Below are 11,777 nucleotides of genomic sequence, written 5' to 3' on the forward strand. Positions count from 1 at the left end.
CAGTGCACTGGATCCTGGGCACAGGGGTGTGGATTGGCAGTGCACTGCTGTGGGATCCTGGGGCACAGGGGTGTGGATTGGCAGTGCACTGCTGTGGGATCCTGGGGCACAGGGGTGTGGATTGGCAGTGCACTGTGTGTTTCTGTTCCCGCAGGGTGGCCTGGGGCTGTTTGTCCAGCTGATGCCCATCCTCATCCTGATCATTGTGTCTGCTCTCAGCCAGATGATGGTCTCCAGCCCACCCTACAGTCTGAGCCACAGGCCGTCAGTACCTGTTCCCCCTGGATGGGGAGGGGGTGTGGGGGGACAGGGATCTCTGCTCTCTGTTTTCCCTGTTTTCCTTTGGTTTGTTGCTTTCTCTCCTGACCCCTTGTTCTTGCTGCCAGCTGTCTCACACAGCACTGTAGGCCTCCTGGTTCTCAAACAGGTGTGAAATGGAAGGAGCAGAGAAGGTTTCTGACTTCCCTAAGGGAAGGGCATTCTTTGACAGGGACCTTCTGCAACCCTTACCCACAGCTGGCTGTGTCCTCCTGGAAAGGGACAGGCAAAATGGTTTTGGGAGGCTGCAGCCCGGCACCAAGATCCCATATGGAGAACAAATTGAGGTGTAGAGTTAAATTGGGCAGTAAAAAGCAAAAGCCAGATCTGTTCTTCATGAAAGCCTCAGTTTACACCTAGTACAAAGCAGCAGAGGAAGAGAAGAAGGAATAAAAGGCACTCCTGTAGAGTAAAAGACACTCCCAGAGAAATACCCTGGTTTTGAACTCTTATCTTGCCATGAAATAGTGGCCAGGCATTTACAATGCAAAAGTGAAACTGTTTCATTCTAGATCCTGTGGAAATGCCCCATCTGCTCACTTGGCTGACAAATGGAATGAGTCTTTCTTCTTAGTCACTTTGCAGTGACAGCAGAGAGTGGGAAAACAGGCCTGATTTCTGGCTGCTTGCATCATCCTTAACAAAAGCTTAGTGTTCAGTGGAAGTTCCTTATGTGTATTTAAAGAGGGCAGACTTGGTTACAGCCCAGGGTTCCTGCTTGGTTTCACAGGTAGCAATGTTTGCCATTGATCATAGAATCCCAGAAGGGTTTGGGTTGGAAGGGACCTTAAAATTGTATTGTTCCACCCCCAGCCATGGGCAGGGACACCTTCCAGTAGACCATGTTGCTCCAAACCCTGTCCAACCTGGCCTTGAACACTTCCAGGGGTGGGGCATGATGTTAAATACTATAAAACCCAGCTTAGCTTTCAGATTCAGGGTAAAGACTGTGACATTAGTGCTTGCAACCAAAAGATGGAGTGGCTTTGGCACAGTTAAGGGTTGTTCTGAGAGGGTTGAGCTGTGATTTCCACAGTTGGTATCAGGACTGTAAAATTAAGCATTACATATATACCAGTTTGGATTGTACTGGTGAAGAGTTCGTGGGGTAAGAAGACACTCAGGGGAGGGAAGTTTTGAAGTTGGGCAGGGATTTGCTTCCAGCCTTGCCAGCTGCCAGAGGAAAGCCATCCCTGAGCCCCAGATGTTTCTCTGCTACTCTGTTCCCTGTTCCCTGTGCTGTCCCTGTCTCTGCATGCTGGGGTAGCTGCAAGCAACCCAATTTCCAAGTCTGGATTTGGACAAGGGAAGCAAATGGGCTGATCCAGTCCTCCCTCCTCCTTCCTGAGCGACCAGGGCAGTTCAGCTGGGACGAGGCGGTGCCGTGCCGGCAGGAGGAGCTGCTGGACCGCTCACAGCAGCTTGTGCTGTGCTGAGAAGGGAAATGCTGTGTCTGAGCTCCGCGGGCAGGAGAGCAGAAGCGTCGAACCCGGTGATTTTAATGCCACTTCTCCGTAGTGAAGCTGTCACTGAGGAGGGCAGAGTCCTAAAGAACCATTTGTCGCTCCGTGACCTTTGTAAATCTCTTCCAAAAAAGCAGCTTCCTGCTGGAAGAGCTGCCTGGCTGCAGGCCTGGCTGTGCCACCCTGCTCTTCAGTAACACCTCACGGAACTTACCCGACTTAATTACACGTCTGACTGCAGGTGGCAGGTTCCCTGTGCCCTTATTTTCATGCTTTACACTCAAACATGCTGCTGTAGCTCTGCCAGCCTCAGTCCTCCTCCCGTGAGGGCACACTCTGTATGTAGTTCATTTTACACAGGAGTATGAACTCTGGGGGAGCTCAGGGCTCTGCCCTCACAGCTCACATGGTGAGCTGGGTTCTCCCAGGCTGCACCTTTGCCTTGAAAAATCCCAGGGGCGCTTTTTGCTCCTGTTGAGGCCATCTGGTTACCCACTGCTCATCCCCAAGAGCTGGACCTTGGTGAAACGTGCAGGAGTCTTTGAATCACTCCTGTAAACCCTGATAACAGACTGAAGGGCGACCCAGATGAGTTAATGTTTATACGTGGCTTAAGAATCAGGTTGGCTTTTAAATGCAGCAGCCAGCTGGTATTTATTATTATGGGGAACTTGGGGCACGTCTCCAGGTGGAGCTGTTCCTGACAAATGCAGCGTTTGGGTGCGGGTCCTGCCTTCCAGCTCCCACACGCCCCAGTGAAGATCTCTAGGTTTGCTGGAATGTCAGGGCTTTGTCTAAAATGCACATCAACAGGGCCAGGGGAGGAAGAGATCTCCTTCTGGAAAGTGCTCTCTGTGCTGGTTGGTGCAGAGCGGGTCTAATTTTGTGAGCGGAGGAAATTGCGGAGAGATTTAATTAGTGCTGAAAATCCTGGAGAACACTTTATTTTAAGTGGGTTTAGGCCCTGGGCAATCTGCCTCGGAGCTATGTCTGTGTTCAGAGCTCTGCCTACCGAGCTGGAGGCCTGGCAGCTTCTCTCTCCCTGTGTTGGCAGTTCATTTCCACCAGAAATGCTTTTCCTTTCCCTGGGGCTGGTTGGGAGTGAGGGATGTTTCCAGCGGTTTGGAATCACGTCACGCTGTGGGGGGCTTTGCTGTGCCCTTGGAGCAATTCCTACACTGTTCTGCTCTTCTCCCTGGACCAGGTCTGTGGGTCACATACACAGGAGATTCACAGAGCACTTGAAAGTCCCCTACTACGTCTCTGAGAACTTTGCAGACGAGTACACGGGCACGAACCTGAAGAACGTGGAGCGGAGCGTGGAGGACGACTACATAGCAAACCTCCGGAATAACTGCTGGAAAGAGAAGCAGCAGAGTGAGTGGGGGGGTTAGGAACGGAGGGTCTGTGCTAGAGCTGTACTTTAACACGGTGCCAGCACATTTCCTGTGTTGTTGGCTTGGGTTTCTTTCAGTCTGTGACTTCATGACAGACCCGGTACGTGGGGTTTGCTTTGTTTTGGTTTGGTTCCTAATGCTGCTGTAGAACTGGTCAGACAAGAGCTGTGCCCCGGAGGGTCCCCTGCCCTGTCAGCAGGATATCTCTGACTTCCAGTGGAGGGGGAGGGTAGAATCATAGAACCATTTAAGTTGGAAAAGGCCTCTGGGATGTGTGTAATACTTCAGTTCTCCAAGGACTGTGTGGAAAAGTCTGCTGCCCGTGGTGTCGTGCATCCCAGCCCTGCTCCGAGGGCTGTGGGGGCGTGTGGGACGGGGAGGGGTGGTGTGACAGATGACCCTGCCAACCATCCTGGCAGCACAGTGTGGCGAGGGCAGCGAGGGGGGCAGCCTGACTTCCCTGGCTGCCCATTCCCAGCATGTGATGGCCACAGCTGTGGCCGGGGTAGGATTCCAGTGCCCGGAGCGCCAGAGGGGCTGTTGGAGCCCCGGGTGGTGCCAAGCGAGACCGATGCCCCAGTGCTGGGGTAACCTTTGCGTGCCCCCTGGGACTGGGGGCCGGTCCCGCCGGGCTCCAGAGGCTTTCTCAGGATGGATGAGCTGTCAGCAGCTCTGACGCCCATCCTGTCCCACAGGGCCATTTCCTCAGCCTCATCCTGTGTTTCACCTCGCCCTGGACGCCGGAGGTGCCTCCCGTTCCCAGCAGAGCCCGTGGGGGGGCCGGGGCCGGGCGAGTGGGTCTCATCCCGGGCGGAATTCCTAACGCTGGGCTTTTCCCTGTGCAGAGGAAGGCTTGTTGTACCGGGCACGCTACTTCGGGGACTCGGACCTGTACCAGCGGGCACAGAAGATGGGCACCCCCAGCTGTAGCAGACTGTCAGACGTCCAGGCCTCCCTGCACGGATAGTCACGGCCCCGCCCGGCACCAGCACAAGTACGAGCTGAGCCGGGGCTGCCCCGGGAGCCACCGTAGTGCTTTTAACACTTAAATCCCTGGCTGAGACACAGACCTCCACGAGTCGGATGCACACAGGGCGGGAAGCGCCCCCTCCACCGAGCCTTCACTCCTTAATCAAGATGCTGATTTGGTTTAGTTTGCATGTTGGCACCCTCAGCTCTCCCTGTCCCTGTTTTCTCTGGTGCTGTCAGTGCTGGGTCTCTGGGATCCCTGGGTGAGGTTGGGAGCACCTTGGCTGGTTGGCAGTTTGTTACCAGCCATGGCAGCCAGTCTCCACGTTTTAATGAACCCTTTTTTGGTTGCTTTGTTGCCTGTTTTACTGGAAAAGCTGTTATCCCTGGCACGTGAATGTGATGACAGGGAATGGAGTCCCACCCAACAGATGTTCCCTCCCCCACAGTTGCCTTCCCCTGACGCTTAAGGAGAGCAAAGCAAATGGCCAGAATTCCCAGCAGGTTGCAGAAGTAACTTACTGGTTAAACTGGGAATCTAAATAAAAGCAGCTAAGGAGGGGGTAGGTCTGGAAGATTTAGGGGTTTGAGAGCTTGGATTAAGGAGAGCCCTGATGTGAGACCGGACGTGCTGCACTAAAATAATGAAAAAGAAATTGGCACAGGGTTTGGAGTCCTTTTTCTGCTTAAATTTCTGGGCTGATTTTGCCTACCAGGTAGTGTGGGCTGTGAAACCTGCGGGTCCCTCTATCCCAAAATTATTTGAAAACAGGGTTTCTGCAGAAAAAGATGAAGCTTGTACCAGGTGTGGTACAGACACCATTTCGACTCACAGGGACTCCTTGAGGACACTGGTCGTCGAGCTGCTTGATTTGCAGTTTTGGGGTTTATTTTCCTTGGCAGCTGAGAGTCTGGCCTTTAAAGCAAATCCTCTGGGCCACATTCAGCTTTTTTTTTTTTGGTGTATCCTGGTTTTGGATCCATTCTTATCTTGGTCCTCCCGTTCTCTTGTTTGGATGACTTTGCCTCTCCTTTTGCCACACGCTGGTGTTAATTACCTGCTTTTCTTTAATTCCCTCCCTGCACCCCGTGGTCTGTAAAGAGCCTGGAAAAGCTGCTGCCTGTGCTGTGGGGTGGGGAAGGAAGGGGGGGTTGCCCGGAGACTGACACCGCTCCCGCTTTTGTTCCCAGACTCTTGAAATGCCTGAAGACTTTTGGTGAAGTGCACTGAGCCGAGGTGACAGACTTTACTATTTAAAAGAATCAAACCTTATCTTAAAAATATGGAATTGGAGAATTAGCAACGCACAACTGCCCTCTTTCTTCTCTCTGCCTCTCTCCGCCGTTCGGGCAGCGACTGGGCCAGGAAACCCAAGCTGCCCGGCTTCCTCCTCCCCTTCCATCACCCCAGCGTGCTCTGGGATCCCACAGCCCCTGCAAGAGACACGTGGAGTGTAAGAGAACCCAAACCAACTGCAGAAGCCGCGAAGCAGAAGGAGACCCTTCGCTGCTGCCAACGCAGAGAGAAACCGGACGATTTGGTGACAAAAGAAAACTCTAAGAAAGAAAAAGAAGAAGAAAACATAATCTATTTAGCATTAATTTATAGCTGTATATATGTTGTACTTTTAAACTATGCAGGGGTTGGATGATTAAGTTATTTTGTTTTCTGCCCATTCTGGTGCACAGGGAAGCGGGGAAGCCTCTTCCCGGGGTGTCTCACTCCACATCACTTTCCTGCCCGGCACTAAAACAAGAATCACGTTGCAGTTGCTGTACTTGGCTTTCGGGAGGCCCAGCGGGGTCGTGGGGATTGGGATGTCCATACCTGCCTTCAACAGACGGGAACTGCAGAGCTGCAGGGGGTAACAGCCCCGGGGGGAGCCGCCCGGAGCCCTGCCGTGGTGGTTTTGCAGCGTCAGCAGAAGCCACGGCGGGTCAGCTGAGCGCCGGCGTCGGCGACGGGAAGGATTGTCCTGGATGGTTTGTGCTCGTCAGTCGTTGGGTTCATCTGTGCACGTAACTTCTTTTTTTCGCCGAGTCTGCTGGAATTTTGCCTGGTAATCAGCGTGTGGCGCGCGCTCCGTGCGGAGAGGGCTTCCCACCAGGGCTTCCCACCAGGGCTTCCCGTCGGCCTCGCCCTTCGTCGGGGGGTTCTGTGCGTGTCCCGCGCTCGGGGCTCCTCGCCCACCCACCCACCGAGAGCAGCCGGGCCTTGGCTGCACCTCAGCACCACGTTTCCCTGAGGAGACCTGGAAAATACTGCAGATCCACAAGAAATGGAGTGTGGTGTTGCTTCTGAAAGCAGCTCTGCTGGGGGGATCAGGGCAGCCCTGGGCTCTGTGGCGTGTCTCGCTCCGTCACCGCCGGGCAGCACCGGCGGGAGGGTGCCCGAGGTCAGGAGCCACCCCTTGGAAGCAAAGCTGGCACGAGCAGAGCCGCCTCCCGTGGGATAAACTGGATGATTTAAATTTTGTTCTGCTGCTCTGCAGTTCCATCTGTGTCTAAAGACATTTCCAGTGAGAACTGTCCCCCCGGCACGCTCGAGGAGTGAATCAGAAGCTCGGCGGCTCCCAGGTGGGCTGGCAGAGGTGGTTTTATCCCGTTGTCCGTAGGAAGCCACTGGCTCTGTCTTCAGCTGTTTTATTTTATTTTGTGAAATCTCACCCTCCCACTGCCCACAAGCCCTGTTACCCCACAGCCAACCGTGGCTTGGACCTGATTTTAAGGGGGTTTTGATTTTAATCCTTTTATTTTTTTTTTTTTTTTAAATGGCTCTTCCACCTTCAGAAGGAAGTGGGTGGAAGTTCAGCATTTGGAAATGGCGCTCGATGGAGGCACAGGGATGATGGGGACGGGGTTGGACGGAAATCCCGCTCTCGGAAGGAGCTGGATGTGTTGCCTGACAGCATTCCCTGCCCGGAGCCTGCCCGCCAAAACCTTTGGATCGTTCTTTTTTCCAGTAGATACCCACGGATCATAAGGAGCGAGAAGGCGTCGATCCCAGTGGATGCTCACAGAGGCTGTATCTCTCGATTTAGAATTAATTATACAATTGTACATCTATAAATAAATGTTTATAATGTGAAAGGCTCTGGCTGTGTTGGTGTCCCGCAGATCCTTGCTCCAGCTCCTCGCTGTATTCACACAGGCAGGCAGTGGATGGAATTTGGGGTCATTGCCATCCCGGGAAACCCCTGTGCTGGGGGGGCTTCCCCTTCCCTGGGATGGGAGAGGGATGGAGAAGAGGTGGTGCCCCTGTGGGTCCTGGCAAGGTGACAGCAAATGCCCAGCAGGACATCTTTGCATCAGACTGGTTCCACTGGGATGTTCCCAGGAGGGCACCTCACCTTCCTGCCCTCCCATTAGCCAGCTCCCTGCATCCTCTGGCCACGCTCCTTTGGGGAATGCTTTATTCTCATCCCAGGATGCCACTGGCCTGGCAGCACCATCCCAGCATTTGAAGGTGCCCTTTGGACGTGGTCCCCATCAGGGTGGGCAGGAAGGCTCAGGCTGCTTTTGTCCTGGCTGGAAAGGCTGGCTTGGATGTGCATCCTGACAGCAGCAACTTGGAAACTGCAGTTGGATTTGGGATCTGTGCTCCCAAATGGGTCTCTTTTCCCCACATCCCCCCTCCCTGGGGCAGCGCAAGGCTGGACCCCACGGCATCCCCATCCCCCAAGGGCTGGAGGTTTTGGGATGGGAACTTTCCCCTTTTCCCTTTTTTTCCCCTTCTCTCAGAGGCCAAGGGTCACGTCCCTTCTGTTTCCCCTCAGTGCCACATTCCCAGCAGTGGTGAGTCAGCCCCTGGGGAATCTGGCATGACTGCAACCAGGCACGTTCATGGCCCAGGTTTTGGGGTGGTTTTGCTACATTTTGGGTCCAGAGCAATGGGAGACTTTATGAATTTCAGTGTGTGTTGGTCCCTTCTCACCTGCAGGTGCCCATCAGCTCATTAGCCCAAGCTTCTAATTGGAGCAGCTGCCAAAGACCGGGAGGCAACTAAGGCAGGTACTCTGGGAGCAGTGTCCTCTGGCAGGCAGGTAGGGAGCAAACTCCGCTTCTCACTGTCATTTCTGGTAGCAAAACATGAGGGTTTAGCATTACTGTGGGATTTAAATCCTCATTTGCCTTACTGCTGCTTGTGTCCCCAAAATCTCCCTTTTCCCAGTGCTGTGCTGACACCTGGGATCCTCAGGCTGATGCTGGTGCCACAAATAGCTCCACTGATGCCTCCTCGGTCCCAAAATATCCCTTTGCCTACCCCCCTGCCATGGGAGACACTTAATCCAGCCTGGCTGGAAGCTCCTGGCACCTTGCAGAGCTGCCAAACCCCAGGGACCTTGCTACGCCCCCAAATTTCCCATGGAAAGGCTGTTTTGCTATAAATAAGAGCAAAGCTTCACCTTCACAGCTGGGGCTGAGACCACAGGGTGTTTTCTGAACAGAGGGTTTTGCTGGGCACCCCCCAGCAAAGAGGCTGTCCCATCGCTCTGTGTTCACTTTTGGGGAGTTTTGGTGGATTTTACTGTTTTCTTGGCATGATAATTTTAAAAAACAGGATGCAGAGTTCCCTGTCTTCCCTTGGAGTGGCTGGTAGGGGACAAGTGGGGGTCACGCCGCTGCTGGAAGCACAGGAGGCACAGGACCACCCCCCTCCATGTGCTTAGGAGCTTGATATTTAAAAATACATGTATTTATGGGCTATATTTATCGCTCCAAGTCTCGATGTGCCTCAGCAGGGGATGACTGCACAGCCCGGTCACCGCGCCGTAAATCATCCCGGGAGCAACACACTGCGCTGGCAGTGCCAAAACCTGCTCCTCTCACGGTTTTGCCAAAAAAACTTGGGGTTTGGAGTTCCTTTTCCACTCCCCCCGGGGATGGATTTGTGCTGGATGATCCCACGGGGCACTGCCTGACCCCAGCAGGGGGATGCCCCTCATGTGAGGGGGGGATGCTCTGGCACGTGACCCTTTGAGAAATGTTCCAAATCCCCCCCCTTTGCACAATGTGGGTGTGCAGAGGTCTGTTTCCAGCTGTGCCACCCTGACTGCTCCTAGGTGGCATTTACACCAGCGAAAAATGCTCCAGTTCTGGGTTGTCCGTGTCAAACCCAAGTTTTTTTCCATGAAAAGTCACTGTTTGTCCACAGGGGGATAAAACAAAACAAAAAAAATCCAACAACTCAAACCTGAGCCAGAACAAACTTGTATGTGAATGGAAATGGTGTTTCAGGCTGGTTCTATCCCCCCACACCTTCCTAGGGGAGGGCTCCTCGTTTGCCAAGTGACTTAACCACCCTTGAGTGAAAGCCTTTCCCCCCCCCGAGGCCTCTAATTGCAGGTTTGTGTAATTGGTCTCAGCTTGGCAGTGGGTTGGGGTATGCTCACTCTTGGCAGGTGTGACCCTCCCCAGCCTCCCTCAGTCACAATTTTAGCCAGTTCTCCTGGTTTTCAGCCCAGATTTTCCCCCATAGGTCCCAGGGGAGGAGCAGCAGCTCCTGGCTGGGATGTGGGGTGTTCCTCCCCAGGCATGAGCAGGCACTGGGCTGGCTCAGGGCCCTGACTCAGCCCCCCTGAGTCACAGCCCCATGGCTGCAATTAGGAGTGGGCGCACCGGGATTCCCCACCATTCCCAAAACCTCCAGCTCCCACCACAGGGGCTGCCCTGCCAGGGAAAGCCTTCCCGAGGGTGCCAGCGGGGATTTCAGAGCAGTGGTTGCATCATCCCCTCCCCGGCCCAGACTGACAACAGGGAGACGGCGGGTTATCAATCAAGACAACTTTTATTAGAAAAGTAAAAAAAACCACCCGACACGATTTGCATAGGAATTGTCGCACTTGAACATCAAGTGTATGAGTGTAAACTGTAACCAATGAAGCGGCCACACAGTGTCGGGGCCGGGGGTCCTGCCCTCCAGCCCCGCGGCACCTCACGTGCCCCTCTCCCACCACTCTCGTGATCAAAGACACGGCGCGATTCCAGAGCCCCCTCCCGCCCGGCTGCCGGCGGAGGGGGTTTGTCTTTGATCCAGACCCACGGCTCAGCCATCACTCACTCCCTCCCCCGCCCCCTGAAACCCCATTGATTACAATCCTCGTTACAAAAAAAGAGCCCCACGATTGATCAGCCATCAGGAGACCGGCCGCCCCCCCCCAGCAGCCCCGCTGCCGCCTCCGGGAGCATCCCGGGATCATCCCACAATCATCGACAGCGCGAAGCGACCTCCGCCCGGGTCCCGGTCCGCTCCACGTCAGGGATGTCCCGGCATAGGCGGGGCCCCACGGGGACCTCCACCTGCCCAAACTACTTCCACCTACAGCCCTACTCCAGCCTAACCTAAACTACAGCGGCTGCCCCGAGCCGCCGCCGCCGCGCTCCGACCGGCTCCTCCAAAGCACTCGGGAAGCGGGGCCCGGCCCATCAGCACTCCTCGATGAGCAGCTGCTCGGAGCTGTACAGCTTCTTCTTGATCACCCTGAAGCCCGTGCTCAGCTTCAGCGGCGCGAAGGCCGGCCCCGAGGCGAAGAGTCCCTGGATCTTGGGCCAGAGGCGGGAGTCCAGCCGGAGCACCAGGGTGAGCTGGAAAGTGGGCACCACGGCGGGGTCCACGGCGATGTGCCCCACGTCGTGGCAGGCCTTGCCGTGCTCCACGCACAGGTCGAGGAGGGCCCCGCGCAGCCCGCAGGGTTCGCTGCGCGCCAGGCGCTGCAGCTCCGCCCGCACCTGCGCCAGGAGCTGCGCCGGCATCAGGAGCCGGGAACAGCGCTTGGAGCCCAGCGGGGCCCGGCCCAGCGTGGCCTGCACCACGTCCATCAGGTTAGAGCACAGCAGCTCGTCCTCGGGGTCGTGCAGCAGCTCCAGGTCCAGGTCCGGCAGCGACACCCCCTCGGCGTACTCGGCATCTGCGGGAGGCACGGAGGAAGGTCAGCCAGGGGCAACACCGACCTCGGGGGCTTGGGATGGGACAGGCGTGGGCTGGGGGAAACACCGACCCCAGGGGCTTGGGGGCGTAACAGGGTCTCGGCACAGCACCGCCACCCCCTTTAGGGACACTCAGTGATTCCCCCCCGCCCCCCGTAGAAACCCCAGGGAAGGGAGCCCGCACTCACCTCCCTCCGAGCCAGAGGCGCTGCCCAGCGACTCGCAGTCGGAGGTCTCCAGGCGGCCCCGCTCGCCGCCCGCCAGCCGCTCCCACAGCCCGGGCATGGATACGGCTCTGGATATGGATACGGCTCTGGATATGGATACGGCTCTGGATATGGACACTGATGTCACCGCTCCCGTCCCGGCTCCGCCGCCGCTCTGCCCGCACTGCCCGTGCCCGCCCATTATATCGGGGCGGCGCGAGTGTCCCCGCCCCCTCCCCGCGCCCGCCAATGGGAGCGCGGGGCACGTCCGCCGCGTCTCTCCTGCCCGGTGACAGCGGGAGGCCACGCCCCCGCTCCGCTCGGCCACGCCCCCGCTCCCGACCACGCCCCCTCCATGCCAGGCCCCGCCCCCTGCAAACGGGACCCGCGGTTGCATCAGGGGGTCGGGCGGGTCCGCAGGGCCCCCCCGTGCCCCGCACCCCCCAGGGCCCGGGCACCGCCCCCGGGCACCCCCTCAGCGCCCAGACTCAGTTTCC

The 11,777-nt window shown here is 56.3% G+C and overlaps 2 protein-coding genes across 3 annotated transcripts in view; one reads left to right on the top strand and one right to left on the bottom strand.

Moving 5' to 3' along the window:
- DNAJB12 (DnaJ heat shock protein family (Hsp40) member B12) overlaps nt 1-6,953 on the top strand; it is a 17,624-nt gene extending 10,671 nt beyond the window's left edge. Inside the window, exons 6-9 of the mRNA XM_027665656.1 lie at nt 155-264; nt 2,986-3,158; nt 4,024-4,172; nt 5,339-6,953. Coding sequence (XP_027521457.1) covers nt 155-264; nt 2,986-3,158; nt 4,024-4,145 — 405 coding nt within the window. The 3' untranslated portion in view covers nt 4,146-4,172; nt 5,339-6,953. The remainder of the gene's footprint in view (nt 1-154; nt 265-2,985; nt 3,159-4,023; nt 4,173-5,338) is intronic.
- Nucleotides 6,954-9,914: 2,961 nt separating this feature from the next.
- Nucleotides 9,915-11,464, bottom strand: DDIT4 (DNA damage inducible transcript 4). Of its 2 annotated transcripts, none has more exons than XM_027665587.1 (3): nt 11,422-11,464; nt 11,263-11,385; nt 9,915-11,055 (listed from the first exon to the last, which is right to left on the bottom strand). In XM_027665587.1, exons 2-3 carry the CDS (start codon nt 11,357-11,359, stop codon nt 10,574-10,576), a joined length of 579 nt encoding a protein of 192 aa, XP_027521388.1. In that variant the 5' UTR covers nt 11,360-11,385; nt 11,422-11,464; the 3' UTR covers nt 9,915-10,573. The 2 variants fall into 2 exon arrangements, with proteins under 2 accessions (XP_027521388.1, XP_027521387.1); XM_027665586.1 differs by having other exon boundaries at nt 11,263-11,380; nt 11,417-11,449.
- Nucleotides 11,465-11,777: the final 313 nt, after the last annotated feature.

This window comes from Corapipo altera, unplaced genomic scaffold (genome assembly GCF_003945725.1).
Source record: "Corapipo altera isolate COAL_440 unplaced genomic scaffold, ASM394572v1 161, whole genome shotgun sequence".
NCBI classification, from domain to species: domain Eukaryota; kingdom Metazoa; phylum Chordata; class Aves; order Passeriformes; family Pipridae; genus Corapipo; species Corapipo altera.

Bases quoted from the DNA above. Each gene is read 5' to 3' on its own strand.
- DDIT4 (XM_027665587.1), bottom strand. From the start codon at position 11,359: ATGCCCGGGCTGTGGGAGCGGCTGGCGGGCGGCGAGCGGGGCCGCCTG. The intron at 11,056-11,262 runs GTGAGTGCGGGC...TGCCTCCCGCAG, and splicing joins CGCCTCTGGCTCGGAGGGAG to ATGCCGAGTACGCCGAGGGG.